The following is a 24585-nucleotide window of genomic DNA, read 5'->3' on the forward strand; positions in this document are numbered from 1 at the left end:
ATCTTTTGAAATGTCTTCTAAAGAGTGCCTTCTACTGAGCATCATTGTCTGATTGTTGCTTGTTTGTTTTTTGGATAAAAAAAATCTAAATTTGTTTCCTGAGGGAAAAATTCTGTACAAGTCATGTGTTGCTACACTTTCTTGAAGCAGGAAGAGAAAACTTTTATCTACACAAAGACCTTTTTAAAAATTTGAATCCTAATGTTTTTAACACCAGCGTGTATTTAAGCATGCCTACGATAGCAGACCACCTAGCTGATTGTACTGAAAGCAGTCAGGGGAAAATAGCCAAACTGTCCTATGGGGAACAAGTTCAGAAATGGTAAGTTTTCTGCTTCAAAAGTGTACCTTTGATATACAGTCTGTGAAGCTGCAATGCCTTCTATGCTTTATAGCAAATAATCTTCCAAATGAGGGAATTATTCATGCCGTTCCCTTTGTCTTCTAGTAAAAGAAGTCCAAATAGGAATCCCTGACCTAAACCTGTTGAAATTTCAGATTAATTTGGTTGCTCCATTTCTTGTGTTGGGAACAGGGTACAAATGAATGGATCCCCCCCTGCCCCACCCCTTTTCCTTTTCCCCTGGAATTTTGTATCTTTGAAATGGTTAAATTGCTGTAAATGAACTAACACAGATCAGCGTGAAATGCAGTGATGTTTTTGTCTTAAATTTTTGTTTAGCTCTGTTGGAAGAGAAGGATTTCACTCTGTTGAATCTATTGTTAGCCAGCAAATGAGTCTTAGTATTGGTGATGATAGCACTGGGAGTTGGTCCAATCTAAGTTTTGAAGATGAACATCCTGATGAGAGCAGCAGTTTTCTTCACCTCAGTGACAGGTAACTATAAACATGTTGGGATAGTTATGAGATCAATTAACGTGTCATCAAGTGGTTTTCTCCTGGGGGCTGGGGAGAAGAGATTATCTTGTTCTCAACACACAATGACTTTTTCATTAAAAATGGCTCTGTTTGTTTTCTTACAAAATGTTGTTGCCCACAAATGTTCATATTGTACACTGTAAAATAGGGAGTATGAATTGGCATCGATGTCAGGGAGTCACATCAAGTGAAACTGTACATATGTAAGTATTAACAAAAGATCCAGGTGTGTTAAAAACAACCACCATGTGTAAAATACAACTTGAAAGTACTGTTTATAAGTTCTGCTCTGAAATATTAAAACTTAATCACTGAGAATGTATTTTATGTAAATTCATCTATTCTTGAAAAGAAGTAATAAGAGCTTAATTTGCAGAAGGAGCTTTAACAGCTCTATTTGTCTTTTTTTTTGTGACTTGAATTTGTAAGCTGTTCTAACTGATACTGATGGAGTATTTGTGTACTACTAACCACAAGCTTAAAGGTATGTGATTTTGGAACTTACCTGTTTAGAGTAGTAATTTTTTCCACAGAGCTTCTCACTACACTTCCCATGGCTGACTGATAACTAACAAAGATTAGAATGGGGATTTAAAAAATCTACAACATCTCTGCCTGTTGCAGAAAATGGGAAAATTATATTGAGAATTGTGGCCCGAGCTTCTATATAAAGGCTATATGAGGAATGAGTAAACGTATATTTTTTATGATTGATACACCACATATGCTACTGTAGAAAGTTCAGCATTTCTGTTGAAGAACAGCAGAAATGGGGGAGAGGTTTTTTCTTTTTAGTTAGCACTTCCAACATCCCTGAGATTAAAGAAAATATAGGAGATTTGCTTCATTATGTGATGTACAAATAAGTTATTTGGTACCAAAGTGCTCTCTTAAATGTCTAGACTATTGTTCATGTTTTGCTTCAATAAATACTTTAATTAAACTACTACTATAATTTATCACTTATACAACTGAATAATTTTGTAAGAGAATACATTGCCTTAAAGCTGTTTTAATAAAACATGATCTGTTGAGTGAGTGAAAGTGAGTTAGATTTACATGATGAAATTTACAGTATAAGGAAGAATATTCAGCATATTGACAGTTAAAAATAGCGAATAAATTATAGGTTAGTTGGTGCTGGGATAAGAAAAGTATAAAAAAATTGCAGGACCTGTAGTTTGCATATTGTATTTTGTTGTTTGTTTGCCATCCCCAGTAGATTTAAATGAAAAAAGGTAATTTTTATAACTTGCAAGAAAATTTGTGGCTCATTGAGGAGGAATGACGTAAATCAGCATTTTACTCAAAGAAGGGGAAGCATAATTGGAATAGCAAGGTGTTGGCAGAAGAAACTGGCATGCACAAATTAATCAGCTACTTTTACAAAACTGTATGTGGATTAGTAACAGCAGATGTGTTTGTGTTTCTGTGGTTTAGCAGGTGGAAGTGACAGGATCTGGGCTTATTGCTCTGAGTAAAAAGATTGGGGGGGGGAGGGGAACCCTCTGTAACAAAAAAAGATTCAGTTCACTCACTCCCCCCATGGCAAGATGGGGGAGAGAATCAGAAAAGTGAGAAAGCTTGTGGTTTGAGATAAAGGCAGTTAGGTAAAGCAAAAGCTGTGCACACAAGCAAAGCAAAATAAGGAATTCATTCACCACTTCCCATCAGCAGGCAGGTATTCAGCCATCTCCAGGAAAGCAGGGCGCCATCATGTGTGATGGTTACTTGGGAAGACAAAATGCCAAAACTCCAAACATCCCCCCCAACCTCCTTCTTCCTCCAGCTTATTTGCTGAGCATGACATCATATGGTATGGTGTATCCCTTGGGTCAGCTGGGTTGAGCTGTCCTGGCTGTGTCTTCTCCCAAAGTCCTGTCCTCCCCCAGCCTACTCGCTGGTGGTGTGGTGTGAGAAGCAGAAAAGGCCTCGACTGTGTGTAAGAACTGCTCAGCAATAACAAAAACATCTCTGTATTATCAACAGTTTCTAGCCTTATATCCAAAGCATAGCCTTATAGTAGCTGCTCTGAAGAAAATTAACTCTATCCCAACGAAACCAGCACAACCATGTGTGGAACAGTGCTAGCATCTTCTAAGGAAATAAAAACCTGCATGACAATGATGATGATTTATTGCTTTTATTTCCTTTTTTTAACAGAAACTGTTCTGTTAAATAGGAAAATGCCATTCGGTCATAGAGCAACATTCTTTTATACAGGTGCAACAGCTGAAAGTTTTGGGTTTTGTTGTTTTTTGGATTTGTTGGGTTTTGGTGTGGGTTTTTTTTTTTTCCTTCTTATAGTTAGGGCCATCTGTTTGAAAAAACACCATGCTGGTTATATGTAAACCATGTCAGTCAGAAGCATTTAAGTGCACTATCAGGTAGCATGCTCCCCTGGCAGCTATTTCTTAATGTAAGTGGCTTTCTTGTGTCTAAGCGTCTGTCAGCAGTCTTGCTTGTACCATCTTTGAGGTACTAGATATCATCAGACCAATTTGTTTGTAGTGCTAGTACGATATAATTAAGTGGCATAGTGAGCGTAAAGCGAGTTTCACTTGGTGAGGGAGGACCTCTCCCTTTCCCCGGTATTTTCCAGGCTGTCTGCATTATTCAGTGGATAGTGGTACTTGAGACTCCTTCAGCTGACATTTTGGAAATTGTTTTCGTAAGAGTAAACCTAGAGATTCTATTAATGGTAGTTAAAATTGTTTTGGAACACAGGATCACAGTCACCAGAAAACAACAATACAAGCTACAGCCATCCAGTTCAATGTACCTTGCTTTGCTTCACTTCAGGGAAAAAAAAAAAAAAAAGAGACTTTTTTTTGGAGTAGCTCTGTTGAAATGGTACATGCCCTCTGCATCTCAGATCAGTATGAAAATAGTACTTCATTACTTCTCAAAGGATTAAACTATGTGTAAACAAGGGAGCAAGACAACTTGGAAAGAATTATCAAAGTGTGGTCTTTCGTTCCATTTGAATGGAAAAGGTTCAAGTTTTTTTAGTGGACTTTGCAGAGTTATGCAGGTGAATGCTTGTATCTTCTGCCTTGTGTGCCTAATGTTAACAATTTAAATTTAGAAATGAAATAATCTTAAGTTTTCTCTATAGTTAATATATAGGTATAAGCATGGACATAGGCTTTTCCAGGGGATGAATCAGAGTATCCAGGTTAGTTTATTATTCAGAGCAGAAGCTTCTTGCCTTTGACTTTATGTACATAATGCAGAATCTCAAAGCAGATGATCTGAGTTATAGTTCCCATAGGTACAGTGTATACTTAAAAGCTGAAAGCTTTTCTTGTAATTCTTCTGCTGGTTCATGTGGAGCAGCTGCATGAAGCATTATAGAGGCATTATAATGCCCTTGTTCATTTTTTGTTCTGTGGTTGCAGGACTTTATTTTCAAGACCGTTAATTTGGCATCTTAAAACAAAAGTCACATTATGAAAAGTGTTTCATAGATTGTTATGCATTGTAATCATATGGTTCAATATATATATGGTTATTTCAGACCACGTTTGACATCTGTAAAATATATTAATTTCTTACCAAATCAGAATAGTAGTATGCATGAGGCCATTCTGTTAAATTGCAAATACTGTTTCCTTTAGTCCAAGAACTGGGGCAGCTTTTACTTCCACTTATGTTATCCATCTATAACTTTAAGTGAAAGAGGCTGTTTAAGTGCAAAGTATTAGTATCAATAGGCTATATTAAATCTTTTCTATATGTGTAATTCAAAGCAAATTTAATGCTTCATACATACTGTGATAGTCTCACACAGTAACTTGAGAAATGTTCCTAAGACTATGTTTGCATTCTCTGTGAAATCAAGTTGGTTTCTTTGAAAGGTTCTCCTCTTTAATTTTCTTTTGTCTTTTTAGCATAATTAGGAAAGTGACTGTTCTTTGCATATGTAGTCTAAATAAGCAACAGTGTGGTGAATGAAGGACCTGCAACTTTTTATTTTTTTCTTCCAGTTAGGCTGTGTTCATATTGCAGGCTTGCTAACCTACTGTTACTGTTTTAAACTTGGGATCCAAGCAGGTGTATTGGAAAGCAAAGGACACTGATAGGTGATACTGTTACTGGCAGACTCTTGAAACAGATCAGTGTCTGTCTCTTGAAATGCTTCCACCATTTGTGGTTTTAAATTTTATTGTTTGCCTTGAGTGGAATAAGTGGAAAAGAAGAGCGTTAACAGTTCGCACAACTTAGGTGAAGAAAGCATCTTCTTGCAGCAGTTGTTCTCTGGAGTTATTTCATGGATTGTTACACCATCTATAGTAGACAATTTAGCTTTCTCAAAGAATGCTGGTTTTCTTGAAATACTGTACTTGGAAGGCTTCCAGACGTGCTCTGGGGGAGGTATGAAGTTGGGGAACAGAGATTTAGTCATACGAATAGCTCAATGTTGTACATAAGCATGGGTTTAACAAACTCTGCTAATTATAATGCCTAAAAGGTACTAGCGTAAGGATGTGCTCCATTTTTTCAGTTCTTCACTTTGACTTGAATGTGGTCATGGAATAAATGCAGTATGTTTATGAACTGTGAGGGAAGTAATCAATATTTTTAGTATTTTTTTCACTGATCTATAAACTCCCCTGTTTTTAAAAGATTAGCTTGTAGGACAGTATTCAGAATTACTTTATAAAAACAATATTTTGTATTTGCTCTAAGGATTCGTTCTCATGAGGCTGATGGAGATCATTACTGGATTTTTAGAATGAATTGGAGGGATTTTACGCAGTTGTCTTCACAATGTGTAATTTTGTGAACTCTTAGCTAGTCCTTAAGTAAATACTACAGTTGTAATCCATATTGCTCTTAGTAATCATATTGAAATTGTTGAGCTTGTATAAATAGTGAGCAATGTGCTTAGACCTGAGGACAGACCTACGGCTAGCACTGATCTAGAAAACTAATGAGTACAAGTTATACTTCCACCTGGGTGCTGACACTTAGCAGTTTGCATTATTGTGGACATTGCTGCTCTGAATAGCACTGACAATCATGTTTGTACTCTGTTCCAGCAAACCTGTCTAGGAAGTTTCAGTGCTCTTGTATTAAATGTCTTGACAAAACAGCTCTAAGGAAAATGAAGGTTCTAGTTTGAGCTATTGTTCTTTTCTAGTTCAGCTGTGTTCTCTTCTTCTTCTGGCAGTAATGGTAACAGCAGTAGCTGGAGCAGTCTTGGTTTAGAAGGGGATATGTATGAGGAGAATTTATCCTTTCCAACATCAGACAGGTTGGTTCAGTTGAGACATATAAACCAGATGGGTTCCTCATAATTAATGCATGAAATCATCATTTTGGAAAATAAAATTATGGTGCATTTTTTATGCTGATACATTATTCACACTCTTCTCACTTAATCACAATATGATTTTTTCATTAATTAATCCATACTGAATGGTTAAATTTTGCTGTGCTCTGCTGAACTGATGAATGTGTTCTGCTTGCAAAATGAAAGGTCCCTTTTGTGCATGTTCTTGCTTGCAGTTCTAAGAGTCTTTAGATTTACTTTTTCATGCAAACTAGAGCTTGCTTCCTACAGGATTTCTGTTATTTCCTTTAGCTTGTGGAAACTTTCAAAATTGCTTGGTAGTTGACTTTTATAGAACACTTATGACCTACAGCTTTGAATAACCTATAGCTGTTCATACCAGTGACATAAGATGACTCAACCTTTTCCCGTGTGAAGCAAAACTAAACTGACCTCCTTAATTAAAATAAAAGTTTTCTTCTTAGTTTAAAAAATCTTCATATTTCAGTCCTTTTTAACAGCCTTCTTTTGTTTTTGTCTTCTCCCTTCTTTCCCTAAGAGCAAATCTTGTGAGGTTGATGATAAATATTTCCAACATGAAATGGTGTGAGAAGCAAAGCTTCTTTCCATGATCACTTCTGAATTCTTTTATGGTCTTCCTGTCCTTTAACCTTCATTACAGTCTTAGGATTGACTACGTTTATTGTGCATATATTGGATTATATTAATATTTTTGTTTTGTTTTTAAAATACAGTGATGGAACAGAAGATAAAGATGAAGACTCCAAGGATGCTGTAGAAGGTAATGTCATATCCAGCATATATTGCTGTTCTTGACCTGTGCACTCTATATTAATTACTTTGTTAATTCTTTGCTTCTGTAGTCTGCAAAACAAGGTGACAACCCAGTTATCCGTGTTCATCATAATGCATGTGGGTCAAGTGTCAGAATATATTCTTAGATTATTACCCTACATACAGCTCTTAATGCTCTGAAGTTTACAGCCTTTGGGAAATGGTAGTCTGATGCTTATGCATGTACTTAATAATGTATGGTAGTGAACTTTGATCAGCTTGTTGAATGCGTAAATTGATATGCATAGAATGACTTCTTTGTAAAATATTTGATAAGGAGCCATCTGCATGACAATGGTTGAGATACTGAAGAATTTATTCAAACTGACCATATTAACCTTGGGAAGGGAAGTCATGAGACATAATGAAAAAACTTGGATTCAATGCATTTGCTATAAACTCTCTCTTCTTAGTGAAATATGAAATAGGGTCTATCCAGACTTATGTTACCGCTCTCTGGTTCGTAGATGATCTCTGCACTGGTTCCAGTCTGACTGAAGTGCCAGAGGTTGTTAACTCAAATGAGAACAGCCTGACTATACAGCGTATGAGGCTTATTTAAAGATGAGCTGATGTTACAGAAGGTTGTAACAGAGCTTGTCTTTATGTTGGGTACATTCTGAGGATGAAATAAGCATTTCAGGAAATTCCTGCTACCTGCTTACGGAAGATATTCAGCCATGTTGCACATCTTCAAATAGTCTTGATGTAAGCAGAAATAGGTGTGTTTAGCTTAAGGTAATCACTTAAGTTCCTGGAAACATATATAGACATGAACCACATCTCTTTTTTTTTTTTTTTTTTTTTTTTTTTAATCAGATCTGACTGAAAGGTTATCAGTCAATAAAACTGAACTAAATTATTGAGGCTTTTTTCCTCAGAATAATGATAATATTTTCTGCTGTGTATAGGTTTTATCTAGGTTATCAATATACCATTGCTTTCTTTCCAGCATCTCAAATATTCAAATGGCTTGATTAAAATAGTGCTTGGCTTTATTTCTTTACACAATTTAGGTGTCAACTGGAGAGCAACAGACTGCTTTATGCTATATTAAGGATTTTCTAGTGACGTTTTCCCAGTTTAATTTCTTTACCATTTCACTATTGTTCTGAAAAGACTCTTTCTGTTGCTTTCATTGTAGGACCATTTAAGTAGTATTCCAGACAGAAAACCTTCGTATCTGTTCTTGAACATCTGGAAGTTTTGTTATGTCATACCTAGAAATGTGTGGCTTTTTCTAAGCTGACTGCACCTTATTCACCAAGGAATTTGAAACAAAGCCTTGTTATTACCAAACATACATCTTGTTTGTAGAACTAAAAAATAGGTCAAAACTTCCCAGCGATAGATTACCACAATGCTTTCCATCCACTAAGTGTCATAATTTTTTTATGATTAGTACTTTCTCCTATAAAGATTCTAGATTTTGGGACTCCTAGACAAATACTCTGTTATCTACCAAAAGCACGCTTACATTGACAGTTCTGCTAATTAAATTTTCTCTCTCTTTTACCTTCTGGGAGAATCAATTTCACCTTGCTTAATTTTGCCAATTGGGAACGAATACCTTATGTACCTCAATTTTCATAAGCTTGATTGAAGGAGTAGTGAGATTGAGGTAAATTGCACATGAACATATGTTTTTATTGCAAATATATTCCTTGTTTCTAGAGAGTCAACTCTGATAGCCTGGAAGTAGAGACTTCAAGAAGAACTTGGAGAGTACTACACATATGCTTAGTTGGTTCTGAGAGTGTGAAAAAGGATTACTGTGATAGCTGGATACAGAAATTCAGTGTGGGAATAGAAGATGACAATACTGTATTTTCTCTGTGTTACTAATGCAATTGCTTTTTTAAGAATGTGTTAATTTTTTGAAATCATGCTGTAAAGGAAGTGTTGAAAAATTGGGTAGGACTAGTAAAAACAGCACTGTTTTGAAAAAACTCAGAGGCAGTCTGATCAGTCTGCCTTTACAGGAAAGAATTCTGAAATACAGACTTTTTTTAAAATTTAGTACATGAAGTACACCAAAAAATAGCAGTTGGAAACAGAAACGACTGATGGGCAACGTGAGAGCCATTGCTGTTCAAATTATGAAAGGCTGTGTTAAATTCCTTGTAATTTGGAATATACATTAAAGTTTAGGTGTCTTAATACTCAGCTGTGTTTGTATATAATTGTAAATGGGGTAAACAGTACTTCCTTATGTGAAAGTACAGAAACACTTCAGACCAGCATGATTTTTTCCTTTCATATTATCTGTGTGTACTAAACTGAGGTTATTAAGACAACATAGTCTCAACAGTGAACTACAGAGATTTTTTTGAAATAATTTGAAGCTATAGATTTGATTGTGGTTTTTTTTAATACTAGGTTTGGAGCAAATACGAAAGACTTTAGCAATAGTGAACATTGATCTGGAACCAAATCTAGTGGACCCCCAGCTCAGAGCAACTCTTCAGTGGCTGGCGGCTTCTGAAACGGAGGTGTCTGAACTTTACTTTCATGACAGCGTTACAAGGGACTTCGTCTTTGTAAGTATTTGGGTTTGATGGGTTGGGGGGAAGGGGAAGGATTTGCTTGATTTCCATTTGCGTTGATACAGCAGCTGCTACTGTTTTATTTGCCACTCAGCAGTAATGAGTATTCGCTGTTGAAAATAATTATTTAAATCCTGAGAGGTCAAAGTGAAACAGCCTGTTCAGCATGTGCTTATATCTTACATAAACCAGTATTAATCAAAGCTGAGTTAACTTGTTTCACAAGTTGTTTTCCTTGTTTTTCTCTAAAGAGGATACAATTACAGCATTTTTGTTTAGTGAAGTTTTGTTTTTTCAAGCATTTTTTCTTAGTATTTGATTGTCTTTAAATTGAATCTGAGAATTTGGTCGTGCAAATTAATTTCTAACTTAATGTGTTCTGCCTCAGGTTTCTTTGCTGGCAAATGCTCATTTTCTTATCAGAAGGAAGTTTAGATTCTAATTAATATTAAGTATATTTTTATTCTGTAAGCAACGGCAATCAAAGGAAGAAGGGTCATTAAGATTGTTTCATTTTTAGGTGCCTTTATTGTGGTTTTATAGATCAGATTTAATATATGAACAAATAGAAGGCGGAAGTTTAAACAATGAGGCTTTAGCAATTTGTGTTTCTTAGGAAAGGGTCAAAATTTTGGTATGTGTACTGGCCTGAGTATTTCCATCACAAACATAGAGAAACTTCTTATTCCTATAAAATCACTAAAATTATTCTTTTGTGGCTACACACAAAACTGCACATGATAATGTGGCATTTATTACATTTGACCTTCTTTTTTTAATCTTCTACCAAGGGATTATTTTAACATTACCTGGCTACTGAAAGGCTAACTTAACAGTTTTATAGGCATTGTCTCTAATGATAAGGTCAATAGGAATGATGGATTACCAAAATTTTTATTTTGTAACCTGGTAACATGAAAAAGTGTTAATGTGATGCCATTAGTATGTTTTTAATAATTAAGATCTTGATAAAAACTACTTAATGTGCATATCAGTACATTAAGGAAGGAGAAGCTTGCTTTGTGTTTCAGAATTTAGCAATGAATCTTCAACTTGGTGCTTTCCAAAGCTCAAATCATCATTTTGGGAGAAAAGGAGAGTGGCTGGTAAGCAGAGGCCAGCATGACCAAATAAACTCCCAAACTTAGACAAATGTACACACCTATGGTGCTTAGTTACTGTAGACTTGAATTAAGAGCATGAAAGGTGCCTAGAGGTCAGTTCAGGTTGTACCTGGGCTGAGTTCTTCGAAGAGTGGCTTCTCCCTTTCTAGCGCAGAAGAGGAATGCTAGTTCTGTTTTCTGTTTGTCTATGTAATTGTGTGGTATATGTATTTGATCTCAAGAGTAGGAAGTCTTGCATTCTTATTTAAAATAAACCAGAAAATTGGGAAGTGGTTTTTTTGGCAAGTTGAAATACATCCCCTGTGCTCCTTTTCTGGAGCTTGGTATGTTTCATTTAGAATTGTTTCAGAAATATGCTTTGCTGTATGTTAGTTCGGACACTTAGAGTGACTTCATGCTTACATAAACTAGAAGGCAGTTTGACAATACTTTTCTCCCTTCCTGGTTTTTTTTTTTGAAAGTGTTGAGTTTAATCCTTGTATTTATATGTTCCTTCCCTGTTATGGTTTATACGTGTCTTAACATGAAGAAGAAAATACTTCACTTTTTCTGTTCACACGTGCCTGGCCCAGCATTCTCTGAAGTTGTTTTGATTTGGATTAGTTGGGTTTAGTGACTACAATCATTCTGACCTTGTGAGTTTTTGCCATTTTTTGAAGATCTATCCATCTATTTCATGATTGTCGTATGTGAAGTGCCATGTTGCAGATACTTGTGCAGAATGGTAATAGGACCTACAAGTGTTAATAGCAATCTCCTTTGTGTGTCTATATGAGAGAGAGACCTGTGTCTTACACTGCAGCATAACACGGAAGACAAAAAACAGTTGGCAGGTGCTTCTTTTTCTGCCCTCAAGTCTCTCATTCTTCTGCAAGCTCTGACTTAGTAGATTGCAAAGTTTTGATGCTACTGTTTGAGCCAATGCCTGAAGACACACAGGAAAGGTGTTACTAGCTGGCTGTGTGTCTGACCACCACTCTAGCTACCTTAATAAGAGAATATACTGAGAAGAGCACTCTGGAAAATAGCAGTGTCTATTATGTATGCACTCCTAAAAAATTACAATATTTTTCTACTTGACACTTCAGTCATAAGTTGGTACTGAGTTGACACCTAAAGATGAAACAAGACCTTCAGGCAGGCAGTACTCATGCAGTCCTGAAAATGTTACAATAGTTAATTGATTCACTTAGTTTTATAAATTAATTTTTAGTTCTCCAGGTGCAGTTATGTTAAAATGAATTGAAATCCTGTTTACCCCCCAGAGGGCAGGAAAAGATTACCTCCTTTTTATTCCATGCCATTTCCCCGTTGGAATGATCTCTGACCCAAACTGAGGGTCTTAAATTAGAAATGTCACTGTTCTGTCACTTGTAAAGCCAGACAAGCACCTCCAGAGGGCATTGCAGCTCAGCAGAAAATTAAACTGACCTCTGTACGCTGATCTCTCGCCAGCTGTGGGGTTTTGATCATCTCATAGGTACTTCGGTATTACCTCCGTTACATGGGGGCTGAGCCTGGACTTCAGATCACACTGAAAACAGTAATTTTCACTGTAAACAGTTGGTGGGTTCTGGAAGGGAGGAACGGCTTGTGTTAAGTGATCACAGCAGGGTAATGAGCCATTGATGCGATGTGACTGTAAAAAGATAAAAATACTCCTAGTGTGGGTACCAGGCAAGGTATTATGCTGCAGCTGGGTATGAACTCTTACTTAAGGATAGATGTTATGCTTAGCAAGGCAGAAAGACGTTAAATGCCTATGTATGAAACCAAACAGTTGCTAGAACAAAAACCCAGTAACTTAGCATAGATAGTTCTTGGCATCTTTGGGAAGCCTGACAGCATGGATATGCAAGTGCCTGGATTAAAAAAACACATGTTCAATTTTTAATCAGACTTTATCTAGCTGTGTTAGGATTCCTGGTGTCTGTTTTGAGTAAATTCCAGTATTTCAATTGTCTGACAGTAAGAAACAGAACAGTCAGCTAAAGAAATAGTGGGATTGAACTTTGAACTCTAAATTAAAATAGAAAGATTAGTGAAGCAAGGTGCCAACTCTGTCATCTTACCATGGTGGTATCTTCCTTTTTGGACAGGAGTTTAATACTGTATTTGCTGAAGTAGGTCTTTGGACATTAGCTTAGCCAGACTTTCCTCTGGCATATGAAAAATGTCTATTCTTTCATAAACCACCAAACACCATTTACAAAATTGCCTGTTGTGGACTATAAAACTCTTACGTTCTGTGCTCTGTTTTAAAATTCATAGAAATAACTACAGATTTCAGTCTCTCTTTAAGTAGACAAGACCTTTTTTTCACTGAGAAAAGTTTCAGTGTTCAGGATATATTGTACTCAAAATTAGACAGAATCTTTTTTGTTCATTCAAGTTAATTGTTTGCTTAAGAAGTTAATGGTTTTATATGTTTTTGTGCCCACATTCTTTCTGTCAGTTCCATCACCTGCCTTGTTGCAATTGGAATATCACCTAGGTGAAGAAGTGGAGATTGTCTTCATTTTTTAGAAGAATTTCGTATTTCAATCTGACAGGTGTCACAGAAGAAACGTTATGAATTTTTAATTTTGTAGTTGTGGAAGATATTTCACTGAACTCCATTTATGGGTTGTTTTGAACTTAATGTATAGAATGTCATGGTAGGGACTGTAAAAGGCAATTAAACTTCTACAGTTCCAAAGAATAAGTAGGGTGCGTTTCTAAATTGTGTTTGCTAAATGCAGCATTGATAGTTGTCCAGAAAGCTACAGAGCATAAAGTTTGTGTTGGTGCTGGGTTTTGTTTGGGTTTTTTAAAAGTAAAAGATTTTTTTTATTTCTAGGCAAACTGGCAAATTCATCCTTGTCTTGGGTAGACTTTCTTCCACATATAGCTGAGCTTGACACATAGGCATAGGAAGATTTGGGGGGTTTTGGTGGGTTTTTTTTGTGCTTGGATCCTGGATTAAAAAAAAATAAATATCTTTTTAGCTACACTGATCTCTGCTCCCAAGTGGTAGTTTAATTTAACCCTCACCTTTTCCTCCTCCCCAAGATGTTATAATTTCCCAACTCTGAAGACTGTTTTCATTGAGGGTGGCATCCGTGCCACTCAAACCACACTATATGTTGTGAAAGGAAAATCCACATCCTTTTATTAAGACTGAGTTTTGTCTGTTTTATATGTGCATTATTGGCATGGGAGGGGTGGCAGATGTCTTAATCTTGTGTTCAGAATTTCCTGTTTTCTGCAGTCGTGATGAACCACAGTCCTCATACCTGTGGCACCACATCATTTGAAAATGTTACTCCCTCCAGAAGAAAATTTTGTGAAAACTGCCTTTAAGAAAAGTGCCTGATTCTTGCAGAAGTTTTTGTTTTTGTACATGTGGGAATAATGATTAACTCATTACAACTGATCTCTTATGAGCTAATGTTTCAAGAATAACTTCTGTAACTGTTAATCAGGATGTGCCGGTCAAAATATTTTGTGTTCCCCTGTTTTCCCTTCAGCTTACCAGAAGACTGCGAGAAAGAGATTGGAAAGTTGGAGATCTCTTGCAAGCAGTGCTGAAATATTGTGAAATGATAGAGAAGGCATCTGATGGAGAGCAAGCTCTAAATAAGTCTTTGGTTGGTTGGCTTCTGGAAAATGTCTGAAAAATCCAAAGATGCAACACTCTTCACTTCATTCCTCTTTTGAAAGGTGATAGAAAGAACACAGATATGTAAAGTAAAATTCAACTAATGAATGTTCAGTTGTCAGCATTTAAAAGACTTTGAGGTGAAAGTCAAAATAGCTGTGCTGTGCTTTGTGATACTGTGCACATGGTATGTTTATTCAGTCTGTGATTGGTATTGTCCACCCACGCATAACTTGTACTTACTGCTGTGTTCAGACTGTTGAAATATTTATGAAAAAAATCCCTTGTCTATGATAGTAGTTCAGAAGGGACAGTCTCAGGCATGCTATTCATGATTCCTGCTGTGCCAGGATGCCTCTTTTTCCCATTTGTGTGTGCTGTATTCACAGTGGGACTAAGAGCACTGACATTCTGCAAAAATCTGTTCTGGAATACCTTGCAGCAGACAATGGAGAAAAGTAGTGACATTGGCTAGGTGTTATGTGCCCAAGGGCACCATTGCCAGGAAGAAAATTGTGACCTGCCAAAGTGGCCCCTTAATACAGTCCGGCCTCATAGCTGTCTTTATCAGGTTTAACTTTATGTGAGGATGAGAGAGTCTGCTCTGAAATCGAGGTCCAAATATATGTTCCCTTTTGTTGACTACTATAGAGCTGCTAACTTCTGGTAGAAGAGCAGAGTGGGTAGCTGAGCATAATTTCACACACAATTCTTCATCAAGGCTTCCTGAAGCTTGCCAGTTGAGTTTAAATTGCTAAATTTCTTACTGAAGCTTTTTGTATGCAGATACTTCTATGACGCCAGTTCTGTGTTGAAGAATTTGTGTATTAGTCTCTCACACAGACATGTTGAAAGTAGCAGATAGATACTTCTGAGGATTCTGGCTGTCTTTTTGACTAGTCTAATTCTTTATTTCTTAGCCTCCATATATGAATTTTCTTTTCAGTCATAAAGAGAATTTTGTTACTCAGTGAGCACTTAAGCATTTAGCAAAGAAAGCCAATTAAAACATAAAGAGGAAATTTCTTTCAAATTGATTTTTCATTTTTTTCTTAACTACCTTCACAGAATTTTTTTAAAGGCACTTTTAATCAAGTCTTTTAGCAGTCTAATCAGGTTTTTCACCAGTGCTGCTGACTTGCCTTTGTGTCTGAAGAGGACTTTGGACCTTTATGTATTCTGTCATTTGAAAATGCTTTTTGGGGTTTATTTATACATTCTTTGAGAGAAAAAGGCACGTGCTGGTAATTACAAGGTTGCCACCTCAGAACTCATATAACTTGCAAGAAAATCGTGGAGTCTTATTTATTTTGGATGAACAAAAGAATCTTAATAGCTTTTTCATAGAAAAATACACTGTTGATAGGGTGCACAAGTTTCTGATCCCAAACAAGGAGAGAGAAAGTCTCTAAATATATTAATGAATTTTAATGGCATATGTACAGTTCCTATTTCCCCTACACCCTAAATTACTATGAGGTGTCAGACTGGTAAACTCAAGAGCAGTCTCCTTGCAGTGTCTTTGTGTTTCACTAAGCCATTTTGGTGGTCTTTTTACAGAGATCTGGTTTGCTCTAGTCCTCATTTGTCTGGATTTCTGCCCTGGATCTCGCAAATTTCACCTTTCTGGCAGAGTTGAGGATTTTTAATGTTTTTGCATACACACATAGGTGCATTCACACATGTGCATACACACATAGATACGCGTGTGTATTTATATGTGTATAGGATCTCACAAATACGAATTCATAATGTAAATTTTTACCACCAACTTGAAATTCTGTAATGCTCATAGATTATTACCTCACTTCATACATGATTTCACTGATTGAAAGATCTATATATGCCATGTGACAAGAAGACCAAGAACCATTAAAAGGTCTTTTCTTCGTAGGTAATATAATGCCAAGCATCAGGAATCATTTTTCTCTAGAGCCCAAAGTGTGTGTGTGTGTAAGTTATCTTAATTCCTGTCTCTGGAAGTTGGGGCTAGTAACAAATATTTTTGAAGAGTTGTACAAAAATTGTCTAGATTTTTTTTTCTCTCCAACCCCCGCATACTCCTTTCTTTTTAAAAAAAGTTGACTTTTGAAATTGTTCCAGACAAAAATTTGAAACCGTTCTCTGTAACATATTCCCTTTAACACAACAGTAATGTACTTGTACAAATTTACTATAAAATTGAAATGCCAAGAAAATAAAATACTAAAAACAGTGCCTCAGGACTGAATTTTGCTCTGGGGTTTGGACCCTTGAATTCTCACCAAGTGGAATTTGAAGACATGGAGGATACAGTAGTAATAGTATGATGTTTCTGTACATGTCCAAAACAAAACTGAGAAAGATATTGAAGGCATTATAAATGTACAAAGCTGTACATTTGAAAAAAATCCAACAAAATGCCAGGAACAGCCATTTTTAAACGGATTTATTCAGTATGTTGGATTTTATAAAGTTGCTGAGGTGTTTTTTCTTTTTAATTACTTTTCTGGAGAAAGGCAGAAGATTGCACAATTCCCAACTATTACAACTATTACGACTAATTACAACTATTCAAAAAGTTAGTGGACAATAGTTGCACTAAAAATGATTTTTATAAATGGAATCTTCTTTTCAGACTGGATCAAATACATTACATAACTGTTGATTGGTGTTATATTAAGGAAGGATTAATTTATTGGCCTCTGGGGAAAGTAGCATAGTTTCCTAATTTACATGAGAAGAATGTTCATTTTTACTTAAACAAAAAAGCAAACCCATTTTGTATACAAATTTTTTAAAATTTGTTCCTGGTTGACTTGATTTTTCTCTTTGGGTATCAGAATTGGAAAAGCATTTAACTAGCCTGGCAAAATTATTATAAGTTAATAATTTTAATAATAATTGGGAAACCTTACTTTGACTGTGTCTAACTGGTGCTGTCTGCCATATTATTGAGAAAGCTGTTCTTTGCTAATGCTGGTCTAAAATTGTGCTATTACTGAGTTTATTTTAAACTCCTGACCGCAAATATAGAAGCCTAAATGAAAACTGTTAAAAACATGAAAGGCCACATTTTGGTCCATTTAAAGCAGACAACTCTGCTTTATAAACAAACACAGTAAGGTGGAGTTTGTTTCATCCAGCTTTTTTTCTGTATGGGAAACCTGACTTGGTAATTTAATTGTTAAGTTGAGGAAAATACATCCAGTGGTGTTACTGTTCCAGAGGACGCCCTGTCTCAAACACTTCAGGAATACATTTGATGTTCTGAAAAAGGAAGTGTTCAGATGTTTTGTAAGTTTCTCTAGAAAAAGCACTTTGAAAATAGTTCCTCTAGAAATTAACAATTAAAAGCGGCCGTAATTTAAAACAAATGTAAACATTCAGAAGAGGGTGCATAAATAATACAGGAGTATGCAGAAAGCCTTAAAATAAAAACCAAACAAAACTCAAACCCATATGCTAAAATTGAAGAGGACTTGCTGTCTCAAAATAAGGATGTGAAAAAGTAAGCTAAGACAATGTACTTGAATGCAATTTGTATAGCATCTTTGTTCTTGAGTTTTAAAAGATTGTGTAAGCTTTTTAAAAAGCAAACAAAACCCCAAAACCCAGCAACCCACATTCCGAGACTAATTAGGTCTCTCAAAAATGGTATCAGATCTTAAATGTTACATTTTCTGATGTAACTTTTGTCTGGGACCTTGTCTATAAAGAGCCACATCTTGTTGAAGATGGGAACACAGTAAGTAGTAAACACTGTCACCAGCGCAAAACCCTGTAGTTTTACACAGTTGATTTGCAAAGAAAAACACAGGATTCAGGAATGATTTTAGTGTAAGAATGTTGGCTTTTCAGCAAGAGCCACTACTGTTGCGCATTTACTGTACTTGAGCTCTGAAGGGGCAAGTACAGAGCCCAGCCACTGTAGTCACTTTATTTTATACCATCTTTGTACATTCCTGTTGTATAGCTGGAGTTGTAGTTTTAGAGGGCCTTTGTTCTGTTGTAATGTCTGAATAGTATTTAATACTAAAATTTATTATAATTTGCTGGAACTGCCGCTTATTTGTGCAGTGTTACAGTAATTCACAGCCTGGTTAGTGATGCAATTGTATACCAAAAGCAGTTTGAATAACTATAAATGTTTATGTAACTGTACTCAATGAATATGAAGGTCTTGTACTGTATAATGGTGATGAGTTTTGCCATTTTAGTAATTTAACTATACTCGATTTTCAGATTATGAACTCCAGGTTGCACTAAGTTTGTCCTTGTTTTAGCAGTGGCTTAAAATAAAACATTTCACTGGCTTCAAGAGCACTGTCATTTCTTGTAAATTCATGGAATATGATTTTTCTTTTCAGCTAACACAACTAAGCTTGGTCTTGGTCAGTGGTTGTGTGAAGGCACTTGAAGAACGGTATAGTAAATAGTGCATCAGTAGATGGCATACTTCTTACAGAATTAAGTTGGTACCCAGGAAGAATGTGAGAACGCTGTTTTACCGTCTTTGGTTGAAAGGTAAAGCCATAGTTCTGGTTACGTGAAGTGTCGCATGGATTCTGTAAGGAGAAACTGGGCAAGAAATCCAGTCTAACATCAACACAAGTGGATGTAATGACCAGTGTACCTCAGTCTCATCTTGCCTGGAAGCTAGGTTAGGGCGGTTGGCTTGATATTTCCGTGTGGACTGGGACTGGTCTGTGGTACGTTGTACAGTATTTGGGGAATCGGCGTAAAAGCCAGCTTTAGAGTCTTCTGGGCAAATGCAAAAAGACGCTTGAATAACAATGAAAATGTTGTATGAAGTTTTATAGGCTTATTCAGAATCCTCAAGTGTTTTGGTATCTTCTGAAATCTACCAAACAGCATATTGTCAAGTACCCCAAAATAGTAATGCTGAGCGGAGATGTGCACAGATACGGTTTCTAAGATTTAGAAGTACTGCTGTTGCAAACAGCTGTCTTAAAATTTTTTGATGTATATTTTGTGAATCTGCTAATCTCAGCTGGGTTTCATTTCACGAATTAGGAAATTTGTGCTGAAGTTACTTTTAAACCAGTAAGCATGTGCAACTCTCCTTGATTCTTTATTTGTGCAGTGGTTGTTTAAAGGAGGTTTCTGTAGTGTTTATGAGATTACTTCCAAAAAGAGCATTCTTTGTTTCATTACTGTATCTGTGTCAGAGATTTTTTTTTTTATGTGGCTAATGCCTCACATTCAATCCCATAGAAAATACACGTTAACTGAAGCAAGTAAACATTTAACTTTTTCTTCGTTTTTTTTTTTTTTAACAGCCAAAATAAGATGGGTGGTGAATTTGGGAACAACAACAACAACAAAAGATATTCTGTGAAGGGAAGGGAGAGTATATTCATGTGAAAGATCAGTCTGAGCTTTTTTCTTCCTGCCTGGACTTTATTTTTCTTTCTTTCAGCAGTCTGGTTCTGGCTGGCTTTATTCAACCACAGAACAGTATCCATGCACTTTGTTTAACCTTGGTGTATTAAATTGAGAGTTAAGTCTCCAGCTATTCTGTAGTCTTTGCCCAACATGTGTGCTACTCCATCCTCTGCTGCTGTTGCTTGGACCTTCCTCTCGCTTCATAGCCTGAGCTTCTGGTGTGACTGAATTCCATGCTGGTTACTGCTCTGAGCCTCTGATTGGAAGGTGGCTACGGAAAGTGAGTCATGCCAAGGCAGAAGAAATGTACCCAGAGCGCTAACCGTACTGAGTTATTGAGCACCAGATTAATCAAATGCTGTCTCTTCCCCTGCTGTTGAGGCAAACCACAAAGTGTGTGACTGCTTGGGGCAGGGAACTAACCGTGACAAACATGAGACCATGTCTGTGGTCAAGGTACTGGCGCTCTAGTCCATGACCACACAACACCTTTCCACAGGAATTGCAAAGATTGAAATTGGGGCCTTTATGTAGTCAAAAAATACAGTTTGTCTTGCTTTCATTCCTCCAAAAGTTGTTGCTGCTTAGAGGACCGTGAAGAACCTTTGTGTGTGTGTTTGGGGTTGGTTTGTTTTAGTTAAGAATGGGCAAAATAGAACACTTGTACAAGTCACTTGACTTGGTTTCCTGAAGTGCCCGTGCTTTGGCCAGGAATAAGATGAATATTGACAAAAGAAGTGTATTTTTTTCCCGCCATCTGCTCCTGTAACCCACTTACTGCCAATCCTTTACTTTGTACAGCCTCCACCTTGTATAACTTCCAAGTCTCCTCCTACGCTTTCCTTGTGGCCGTTGCTGGTTTCGACTTATTTCTGACCCTTGTCCAGTCTTGTAGTATGGCTGTCGTGTTCTGCTTCTTTCTTGACCCTGCTCTGCTGTCCTGATGTGACTTCTGGCCTTCTCATTCTTGGCTGGTGGAAGTGGTTAGAAACCAGCAAGGGGAGTCTTAGCTGGGAGGCTATGGAATACGGCTTGCCTACCAGAAATCATCAAGCAGTGAAGAAGAGCAAAACTTGCTTTTGGCTGAGTTTTTCACTCCTGTAGGAAAGTAATCTGTGGTTGCTTTGGTTTGGAACACAAGTTATTGCTTGCAAAACCCTTACATTTTATGCTGATCTGAAAGTAACTTTTAAGCTGATACTGAAATAATGTAAGTCTAACATACTATGTTATTCATATGGATGTATATTCAGTGTGCTGCATAACAGCGGCTTCCGGACACAGGCAGGGCAAAACTCGCCCTTTTTGAAAGCTGGCAAAATCCCAGTTGTCTCACCTGCTTACATCTGGTCTTGGTTTAAATGGATGGTAACCTTTAATAACAAACAGTCAGTGTCTTGGTTTCTGCTAAAAACGTGTTTCATAATTATTGCCCTGTAATACTGTGTTCTGAGCAGATGTTGCAGCTGGATTGATTAACCACACAAAATCAAGCAGACTGTTCATGCTGCTACAAAAATCCTAACGCAGTATGGACAGAAATACAACAAAGAATCATCTCCTTATGCTGGAAGTCGTAGATTTAGAGGAGGTGCATAATGTTTGTCAAGGAAGCTAGAATATGACTCTGTGGAAAACAAACTGTGAAAGAAGCTCCTCAGAATTAAGTTGTTCAGAGAAACTATGTCAAGGGAAATGGCAATACTCAACTGGCCTGTTGAACAACACTTTACAGTATGTTATATAGCACGTATCAGGGAAGAGTTAAGAGTTCACAGCTAAGTAAGTCTGTTGGAGTTAAAAGGCACTGGGCATAAGAGATGTTCCAAGCTAACTGTTGTGGGACTGTGAGTTGTTTAGCTAATATTTCTGTGGCAACAGTTCATACACGTTTTTTATGCTGTTAGTTTAGGAGGTTTGGAACTTGGCTTATTTCCTAATTTAATGCTGTAAACTATGACTTGAAGATCATATCTTCAGGGTGGTCAGAGTTATCAAAGGGTTAAGCCTGAGACATCCTGACAAGCCTAGTACATGCTGGCATCTTCAACAAAACCTCTTTTCCTGTGACTGCCTGAGAAAATAAAGAGGTGGGTGTTGGAAATTCCCCAAGGAGTCTGGAGGGCCCTCATCAGTATGATCAAAGTGCTTTTCAGAGACTTCTAGAGACATGGTTTCAGAGAAGGAGTAATGGTAATTTTTGTTTAAAATTACTTGGTGAGATTTTTCTTTTCCTCCTTCAAGTGTTGGGATGCCACTGCTTATGGTATATGCTCAGCTTGTAGTTTGTGCGTTTAAAATTTGACTTACTTTATTTTTCTCTGCGTATTAGCTTGCCACAACTGTTAAGAGAAAATGCAAGTACAAAAAGAAGTCATCTGTGCTGCAGTCATGCAAATTACACTGGATGAGTGGTTTAGATTAATTAGGGAAATAATCGTTAATCTGAATACACTTCAGCAATGAGAAGGTTGGCTGTTGCCATTGTTCATTTTTAATTCTCTTTCTTAAAATGTGAACCTTTTTTCGATAATTAGATTGGAAGTGCACTAAAGCTAAAGCTGATGTAATTGTATCCAATTAACAAGGATAAAGAAAGCAAATGAACTGTGGTCATAACACAGGCTTGACCCTGGCAGCTCTCTTAATTTGAACATTAATTTCCTACCAACTGTCTCCTGTTCGCACGTCCAATGTTCAAACACACAGTCATGTCATAAATTCAACATCTGTTTTTACATTTGCAGTTTCTACAGTCTTGGATTGTTGAGAAGAGTAAAGGTTGCAAAGATTTTCTTTCTTCTTGGTTGTGGTGTCCTTGCTGGGTAGAACTTTTTAGCCAGTCCACCTTCCCAGTCTAGCAACTTTGAGCAGGGGTTGTGGATTGCACTGACCCCCCACAGTATCCTTGGGACCTGCTCCCTGGAATTTCTCTGCCTTTTGCTTCTCTGACTTGGCTTTGATACTGCTTTCTGCTCCTAAAGGGTCTCCCAACTTCAGTTCCTGTACTCCAGACCCCTCTCCGACCCTGAAGATGGTCTAATAACCTCAAAGAAGGTGAAGTCTCCTTTGGGAAGAGTCAGTCTCAATAGGGGCATAGCAACCAGGAGAAGGCAAACAGCCAGGCCTCCGCTGCTCGGCCTCTCCCTTTCTGTTGAAAGGTGCACAGTGAACTGCCGCTAAACAAGACTCAGTCACATGGCTGATGAAAGTCAGCCTAACTTACTGTGTCAGAGGAGGGACAGACAAGATACATGAGACTTGGAGGACTGTATTTTCAGTTTGCCTGTGACCTGGGTTTGGTACCTACCTCTGCTGATGCCTCGCTTTGACCTGAGGCAAATTGTGCCCTTCCAGGGCCCTTGTACGTCCCCCTCTGTAAAGTGGAACAACGGTCCCAAGCTCTTCTGAAGAGTTTTGAAATTTCAAGATGAGGAACACTCTTTGTATTTGCCAGTTCCCACAATAGTTAGCATTTTTCTTATGCTCCCAAATACAATCGAACAAATATTTTACGATTTCATATTCTTTCATTTAATAAAGCTTGTAAATTGTGTGCCTCTTCAGGAAAATCCAGAAATCAGTCAGAGACTGTCCAAAATTGTTGCATGTAGAAAAGCCTTCATAATTTGGAAGCCAGTCACGTTGTAAGGCAAGTACCTGACTTTGTTTTGGAAACATTTCAGTGATGAGTCGTAGGGATGAAATGTCTCTCCCTGTTGGAAATGATGGCTTACCTTCAAGGTATTAGCAAACCCATGGCTATGTGGCCAGAAAGTCTAGGAGTTCCCAGAGATAACAGGAGAAATGCAAGGATCTGAAATTCCATATGATGTTATCCCTCTTTGTGTCGTGTCTCCAAGGGCATGACATTGGCATAAAAGCCAGAGCAGTAAAGGCTGCACTGAGGTGCATGATGTCTAGAACGCTGCTTGACAGGAGTAAGGGAATTCTCTACACAGCTCTGACATGGGGCTCCAGGAAGGTCTTTTGGGTAGGTCTTTTCTCTGATGCTTCTTCGGTTTTCATTTTGTGAAGCTGACTGATGCTTCCGGCCCTTTGTGCAGGGAGCTGGTGAGAACTGTCTCCCTCTCTCCTTCATGTGAAGGAGTCTTCTGCCAGGCTGAATTTGATGAGGCTCCAGGGACACAGGTCAGGAGGATGATGTGTGACGGATGGATGTTAACAGGCACGCTAGGTCATGGATTAATTGAGATGCACGTAGCTAATTGAACAGCTATTTAACCACCTCTTGAGAAGACCTGAAGTAACAATTTCAGAATTGCCGTCTTCTCCCATTTGAGAAAGTACTGCTTATGGACTGTCACAAAATTGCAACTTAAAGGGCAAAATTGTTCTTTTAAGTTATGCTTGAAAGAAATAAAAAGTACTGTAAGTAGAGTTAAATAAATAACTGGGTGCTATTTCCTGTTTGGTGTATGAGATTTCAGACTGAAAATGCTCCTTTTTAGCCATAAAATGTGTTCTGATGCCTGAAGCCCCTCCAGAGAATGGTTCTTCATACACTACCTGGCTGAGCAGAAGGGAGGCCTTTGGAATGGCACCGAAGCACAGATAATAGCAACAAGGAGATAAAGCCATCTTGGCTGTGCTACTCACCTGACAAATACTGTGTTCTCAAGAAAACCACAAAAATGTTTTGAAGAAAGCAGCATAACCACTCCACTGCTGGTGGTTTGGTGAACCTCACGGGGCGGCCCACAGTCGGATGTCAGCCATACTTTCCAAACGGCAGTAGGGCTGGTCAGTGGTTTGACATGAAATGCAGCCAGGCTTGCGCTTTGGCTCCAGGTAGCGCCACCACAACCTGTTTATGACATTCGCTCTGTTTTTATGTTTAGCAATGGATGTGA

The 24585-nt window shown here is 37.4% G+C and overlaps 1 protein-coding gene across 7 annotated transcripts in view; it reads left to right on the forward strand.

Moving 5' to 3' along the window:
* Positions 1-18618, forward strand: part of AKAP11 (A-kinase anchoring protein 11) — a 46311-nt gene extending 27693 nt beyond the window's left edge. For 4 of the 7 annotated variants that reach the window (XM_027777242.2, XM_055801527.1, XM_055801531.1 and 1 more), the window contains 6 exons: positions 218-322; positions 683-838; positions 6057-6140; positions 6914-6960; positions 9393-9553; positions 14193-18618. In XM_027777242.2, coding sequence (XP_027633043.2) covers positions 218-322; positions 683-838; positions 6057-6140; positions 6914-6960; positions 9393-9553; positions 14193-14339 — 700 coding nt within the window. In that variant the 3' untranslated portion in view covers positions 14340-18618. The remainder of the gene's footprint in view (positions 1-217; positions 323-682; positions 839-6056; positions 6141-6913; positions 6961-9392; positions 9554-14192) is intronic. The other 3 variants (XM_055801528.1, XM_055801529.1, XM_055801530.1) reach the window with 3 other exon arrangements.
* Positions 18619-24585: the final 5967 nt, after the last annotated feature.

The sequence above is a fragment of the Falco peregrinus genome, chromosome 4, assembly GCF_023634155.1.
Source record: "Falco peregrinus isolate bFalPer1 chromosome 4, bFalPer1.pri, whole genome shotgun sequence".
NCBI classification, from domain to species: Eukaryota; Metazoa; Chordata; class Aves; order Falconiformes; family Falconidae; genus Falco; species Falco peregrinus.